This window comes from Gorilla gorilla, chromosome 15 (assembly GCF_029281585.2).
Source record: "Gorilla gorilla gorilla isolate KB3781 chromosome 15, NHGRI_mGorGor1-v2.1_pri, whole genome shotgun sequence".
Taxonomy (NCBI): domain Eukaryota; kingdom Metazoa; phylum Chordata; class Mammalia; order Primates; family Hominidae; genus Gorilla; species Gorilla gorilla.
Window position 1 is genome coordinate 36,296,256 of NC_073239.2, and position 7,093 is coordinate 36,303,348.

At 42.6% G+C, this 7,093-nt stretch overlaps 1 protein-coding gene across 1 annotated transcript; it reads right to left on the reverse strand.

The window, feature by feature from the left end:
* Positions 1 to 467: 467 nt before the first annotated feature.
* On the reverse strand, positions 468 to 6,874 carry RNASE10 (ribonuclease A family member 10 (inactive)). The gene is made up of 2 exons (XM_063698344.1): positions 6,762 to 6,874; positions 468 to 3,884 (listed from the first exon to the last, which is right to left on the reverse strand). Exon 2 carries the CDS (start codon positions 3,877 to 3,879, stop codon positions 3,229 to 3,231), a length of 651 nt encoding a protein of 216 aa, XP_063554414.1. The 5' UTR covers positions 3,880 to 3,884; positions 6,762 to 6,874; the 3' UTR covers positions 468 to 3,228.
* Between the last annotated feature and the right edge of the window lie 219 nt (positions 6,875 to 7,093).

Sequence of the window (7,093 nt, forward strand, 5' to 3'; positions counted from 1 at the left end):
AAATTTTTTTTTGAGACAGGGTCTCACTCTGTCACCTAGGCTGGAGTGCAGTGGTGCAATCATAGCTCACTACATCCTTAATCTCTGGGGCTCATGCAATCCTCACACCTTAGCCTAACCCAAATAGCTAGGATTACAGGCATGTGCCACCACGCCTGGCTAATTTTTCTACTTTTTGTAGAGATGAGGTCTCCCTGTGTTGCCCAGGCTGGTCTTGAACTCCTGGGCTCAAGTGTTCTTCCCACCTCAGCCTCCCAAAGTGTTAGGATTACAGGCATAAGCCACCACACCTGGCCAAAAACTTGTACAGAGTGTTTTGAAGACAATATTTGAGTGTCTTCCAAACAGTACAGGAGACATCCCTTGGCCAATAGGTAGACAGTCATTGATTAATAAATGTGTCAATGAAGAATATAGAAGAAACTTATAATACAGATCCTTCCACAAAGGTGCTAGTGGCCTAACTAGGATCATATCCAGTATACTCAAATTAATTAAGGCTAATTAAATAGTATATATAGACCCCACAATTTCTTACTTGAAACTTTTGGGGCCAATGCATTTTGGCCAACATTTTCAGATTTTAAAAAGCACTATTGTATGTTAATGTGTGTATGTTTATATCATATATGACTAACATGCTCTTAGAAGGACCTACTCATAACAAAACACAGTGATATTTCCACAGTGAAATATGTAATGGTCACATAGCATAAATAAACAAGATAAATAGCCTCACATTGTCAGTCTAGTCAGGTGTCATATCTAAATGAGTTTGGGGGCCACTTTGAAAAAAACTTTCCATTTTCAGAGCTTCAGAGATTTGGGTACTGTAGATAAGGGACTGGGATCTGTCATATGGGCTCAACATAGATCCTGGAAATGTAGAGAGGAAGCTACGTTGGAATTAGAAGACTCTGTGAAAGTCTTGTGAATGAGGCAGAATTTGAGCTACAGCGAGTTAATTTTCTGCCCCTGGGAGGTGAGGTCCCCACAATGCCTTGTCACCCTGTTATCAGCCATGGAAGCTATATTTTCCTGCTTGAGCCACTAGACGCCTGTAGAGTATTTTGTAAATTGCTTTCCTGAGATAGTCTACGTGGTCAGATTAGACAAAAAAACAAAAACAAAACAAAACAAAAAAAAAATGTCCACTGAGATTTGCCCAAAATGAAGACCCGGAGGAGATGAGTATGCTCATCAAACAGTGCCGGAACCCTTAGGGAGAGAAGCTGGATGGAAGCTGAAGAGGATGGAGCCACATCTGAATACCAGAGAATATAGGCTTTAATCCCTGGCTAATTCCATTCTCTTAATAATTCACTCCATACAATGGAGATCTTTCACATTTCATTCCTAAATCCTTGGTTTACCTACCAGACAGATTGCTAACATGGCCGATCTTCTCTGACACCTATTCTTCTTTCCCCTCTTCCCATCCCATTTCTCATTTTTTCCCCCTTGCCTTAGATAATCTTTTGCCTCTTTCCCCAGAGAGGGATTCGCCCTCAGGAAGCATAGGAATCTGCCTTGGCTGGGTCATCACCTTTCACCACTTCATTACCACCTCTAAAACATCAGGGCAGCCCACAGATGGAGACATACCTCCTGTCCACTATTATTAGAATTACCTGGGAGACAACACTGTTCCTAAGAGGTTATTGCTGGAAGTGAGTCAGAGGTATAAGGGATATATTGAATCAGGGACGTCTAGGAGGATACTAAAGTGGTTGCCTGTCTGTGAAAACAGGAAGGATAAAGTAAACTGGAGAATAAAGAAAGAAAGAACAGGAAAATGCAAGCCAGGTCAGAGTAAAGCAAACCGTTCTTCCCTTCAGTCTCCCATTTATGTATGTCCCTGACTTGGGTCTATAATAGTCTAGGAATGTGAAGCAGAGAAAAACTCTAGGGGAAGGAAATCTCAAAATTCAGTCACACGGTGAATCCTTACAGCTATGTTCTCAGATTCCTCTTCTCCCTATGCATGACTAACTACACTATTTCTCATTTGAATTTAGAGGAAATAGGCTGAGGGCAGCCACTGGCATCTTCTGTGTATCCAGCCACACAGCTTCTCTTCTCCTTGATTAAGTTTGATACCTTCTCTGCTGAAATTATTCTTTCACTAACTTTCTTGTTCTTTAGAGCAAGAAAGTGGAAACGATGCTAAATGAGAAAAAGACTGTCTCCCATCCTATTCATCCCACATCTACTGGGCACCTAATATGAGCACTATTCTGCTTCTGGACATAATTCAAAAAAGATTTCTCACTCTCTCTTTCTCTTTCTCTCTTTTCCTCTCTCTTTTTCTCATTCTCTTGACCCACCCCCCTCTAACTCCCTGTGCCAGACTCTGACTATAGGACGAACATCTGCTTGCATGACTGACTATAGGACCAACATAGCATAAGTGATCAGTATCAGCTGACTGAATCTCTAAAAGGATCCAGATAAAGAGAAGAGCGGGCCCAAAAAGAAAAAGAAGAGGAAAAGGAGAACAGAGAAAGTAAGCAGAAAAAGAAGCAAAGGACAAAAGCAAAGGTAAGAGATGAAAACAAGAAGCAAAGCAAGGAGGCTGATAGTAAAAGATGGGAAGAAAGAGAAAAGGGCAGCGAAGGGTCAAGAAAAAAGAGTTCTATTCTTGCTCCAGCCCATCTTCTATCTTGCGCTACAGCACCACACCACCTCCCCAGCAGACCCCCATGCCTAGGCCCTAAATTTTTCCAAGCTCGGAAAAGGAAGCCTGTTCCACATGGTCCTCCAGAAGCCGTTACAGATAGAATCGCTTTAACTTCATCCACAATAGAGAAGTGCAGTTGTGCAAAACCCAAGAGTCTTATGTGATTGTTGTAGAGGCTCACGGTGGGTAGCAGGGAAGAACATGGGTAAAGGATACACTAAACTCTTCCAGTCCACATCCAGAGACAAACTCAGAGCAGAGCAGGAAACAAATGGATGGCCAGGACTACAGTACGGACTACAGCAGCTCTTCACTTACTCCTTTCCAGGGTAAGGGAAAGGAGAGGCAGAGAGCTTAGAGAAACTAGGCATCATCACCTTATTCTACCATCTCTAATCCTAGGAACAAAATGCAAGTTGGGTGACCCATAGGGCAAGGAAGAATTACATCTGCATAATACCTAAGATCAGGAGAACTATATGAGAAAGAAGAAGTAAAAAAGGAAGAGGAACAGGAGAAGGTGAAGAGAAAAAAGATGATGAGTTGCTTCATTGTCCAGTTGGTAACTGACGCTTCATGTCATTACAGGTTATAATAATGTGCTTTTTTATAACAGAAGTTAGGTAATTGCAGTTAGGAGTGACCTGGTCTGGTTTGGACAGCTCGCACAATGTCAAATCAAAAGGTCGGGAGCTTTTGTGACATTTTCCCCCCTTGAGCTCACAGGCAATGACAGGACTGTTACAGACAGCTTTGACTGTGTTTAGATCCTCATGGATGAATGCATACTGGGCTATGCAACTCTGATTGGGCTCCTTCATCTTGTGTGCCATCATATCATTGCATTCTCTATCTGTCTGGTCAAGCCTAAGATAGTCTTTGTCGCTCTGAAAGAGAGCTGAGGCTCTGAGCATCTTGTTACCCCCAACCTCATCTTCACCGAGGATGGGATCTTCTGGCCAGCCAGGTTGCACCACTTCTTTGTTGGTAAGCACCAGCGTTTCTGTGGTTTGGGTGCCGTCTCCCTCCCCAGTGGCCTCAGCTTTGTCCTGTGAGTCACTGGACCAAAATTCATTGAGCGGTTGATCACTCTCCTCCGAGACTGCTGCAGCCATATGAAGTCCCAACCCCAGGCCCATCCCCAGGCCCAGCAGCAGCATCAGCAACATGAAAAAGATCTGCACCAGATTCAGTTTCATTTTGCCTGGAGAGGAAGCGGGAAATGGAAGAACGTGACTTTGAGATCAAAATTGGCTCTAGTAGAGACTGTATTCTCCCTAAGCCCTACAGCATTGTATTTGGGGTCTCCTCTCTCTTCTCCACATTACTCTACCCTCTTCAAGGCAGCGATTTCTCTTTCCATTCCCATTTCTCTTGTTCCTCCCCACCACATTCCCTGTTGCTGTGTAATAAAATGTGGAAGTTTCCTCATGTTTCTTCTCTTGAAGAGTAGGAAGATGACCAAGGGAAGCAGTTCTGAGGTAATTTACATATGGGAAATCAGTGAGGAAAGTTGACATCAATTGATTCTTTTTTTTTTTTTTTTCTTTTGAGACAGGATCTTGCTCTGTCACCCAGATTGGAGTACAGTGGCACCATCATAGCTCACTGAAGCCTCAATCTCCCAGGGTCAAGTGATCCTTCTGCTTCAGCCTCCCAAGTAGCTGGGATCACAGGCACACACTACCATGCCCAGCTCTTTTTTCTTTTTTTTTTTGAGACGAGTCTTGCTATGTTGCCCAGGCTGGTCTCAAACTCCTGCGGTCAATTAATCATCCCACTTTGGCCAAAGTGCTGGGATTACAAGTGTGAGCCACCATGCCCCTGACATCAATTGATTCTTAAACAGAAATTTGTTCCAAATAACCAGAGAATGATTGAGAAGACAAGCGTGTACAGTGTCACACTCTCCTTTAGGGAAATTCTTGTAGAAAGCCTTATTGTCAATATAGGACTAGATTTACCACAGAAGACCATCTCTTTATTTTTAACCCAAATTTGCTTTTGCTCATTCAAATATCTATTACTCTTCTTGCTACCCACCTTCCCCACAAAAGATAAAAAGGAATAGAAAAAGTACCACAGTCCATTCTTACTCCTAAGCTGAGGCTGGAGGGAAGATGTCCAACTTTACATCTCAGGCCCCTGCTAAAGCTACATCTTGTTAAGCCGGATTCCTTCTACTATTAAAGATCTCATAACATCTGAGTAGTCTTGCTGATTAGGTTTATACTCTCACGGAAGAAATGGAATAAGAATAAAACCAAAGAAAATCAAACAATTGACCTGCTGGGGGTTCCCCTACTCATAAAGATTCTAAGGAGGCCAGCCTTGGTGGCTTCTGCCTATAATCCCAGCACTTTGGGAGGCCAAGGCAGGTGAATCACCTGAGGTAGGAGTTCAAGACCAGCCTGGCCAACATGGTGAAACCCCATCTCTACTAAAAATACAAAAATTAGCCGGCATGGTGCCACGCACCAGTAGTCCCAGCCACTGGGGAGGCTGAGACACGAGAATTGCTTGAACCCGGGAGAAGGCCAAGATGGTGCCACTGCACTACAGCCTGTGTGACGGAGTGAGATTCTGTCTCAAAAAAAGAAGATCCTAAGGAGAGCTGAGCGTGCATGTTTGTCTTGCTAGGCCAGTCTCATCCCCTTAACAAGGAGACACATTCCCTGCCAGAAAAAAGAATTGCTATGAAGAACATTATTGAGGCAATTGATAAAATTATGATCTCTGTAGTAGATAAGAGTATTATGGCAGTCCCCCTTATCCACAGGGAATATGTTGCAAGACCCGAGTGAATGTCTAAAGCCCTATATGTACTGTTCTCTTCCTATACATACGTATCTACATAAGTTTAATTTATAAATTAGTAATTTATATTAACAACAACTAATAAAATAGAATAATTATAACAATATACTGTTCAAAATTTGCAGATAAAAGATTCTTTCTTACTGTAGATTTTACCAATTGCAGCATATTTTTCCCCCCTTTCCTTATTAAGTTGAGACACTTTCACCTTTTCACTCAAACAGAGCACTTTACGGGTTCTTTTTGACATGTCTGAATTGCCAGCATCATCATTCTTGCACTTTGGGGCTATTACTAGGTAAAATAAGGGTTATGTGAACACAAGTGCTGAGATACTGTGACGGTGCATCTGATAATGGCTACTAAGTAGCTAATGGGTGGGTGGTGTCTACAACATGGACACGCTGGACAAAGGGATGATTCACATCCCAGGCAGGATGGAGTGAGACGGTGAGAGATTTCATCACATTACTCAGAACAGCATGCAACATTAAATTATGAATTGTTTATTTCTAGAATTTGCCCTTTAATATTTTCAGACCGTCGTTGACCATGGGTAACTGAAACTTTGGGTAGGGAGAATCACTGTATATATGTGTTTGATATACTGAATGTAAAACTGTACCCTGATTATTTAAGAAAATATCCTTCTTCTTAGGAGATGCACACTGAAATATTAAGCAGGAAAAGAGCACAACATATGCAATATACTCTCAAATGCTTCGGAATATAGATATATGGATATGTATACATGTGTGTGTTTACAGAGAGAGAAAGAAAATGATAAAAAATAAATAGGGGAGCCTGGGAGCAGTGGCTCATGCCTGCAATTCCAGTGCTTTGGGAGACCGAGGCAGGCGGATCACTTGAGTCCCGGAGTTTGAGACCTGCCTGGGCAACATGGTGAAACCCCATCTCTACAAAAAATACGAAAAAATTAGCCTGGCATGGTGGCGTGTGTCTTCAGTCCCAGCGTACCAGGCAGGCTGAGGTGGGAGGATGGTTGGAGCCCAGGAAGTTGAGCCATGATCCAACTGCTACACCCCAGCCTGGGCAACCGGAGTGAGAATCTATCTCTAAATAAATAAATAAGGGAAGTTTAAAACAATAATGTACCTGGATAAAGAATATTCATGAGTTCCCTGAATTATTATCACATTTGTTTGTAAAGTTGAAAATTTATTAAAAAATTATTTATTTTAAAAAAGAGAGAGGACTTCCATGTTGTTCCTTGAGGCACCCAACACCTCTGTGACTTACCTACATACATAAGCAGCTGCAGAGATTCTTGTGTCCTCTTGTTCCCCAAGTTCTTTCCTCCCAGGGTTTCCTTCTTAGTGAGCAGTGCCCTGGCTGCCAGTCTGAAGAAAAATGGTTATCTTCTGGTGGTCCACGTGCTCTTAAACACATACTTACTTCCTAAACCCACTCCCCCTTTCACTTCCTCCACCTAGCACTGAACAAACACACTCAGCCAATTCTTTCTGTTCCCACAAACACTTTGAAGTGAGGCTATTTGGGCACTGAGACAGATCCAGACATCCAAGACAGGAAATATCTCCAGCCTGGGAAACTGCAGACAGTTTTGTTTCATGG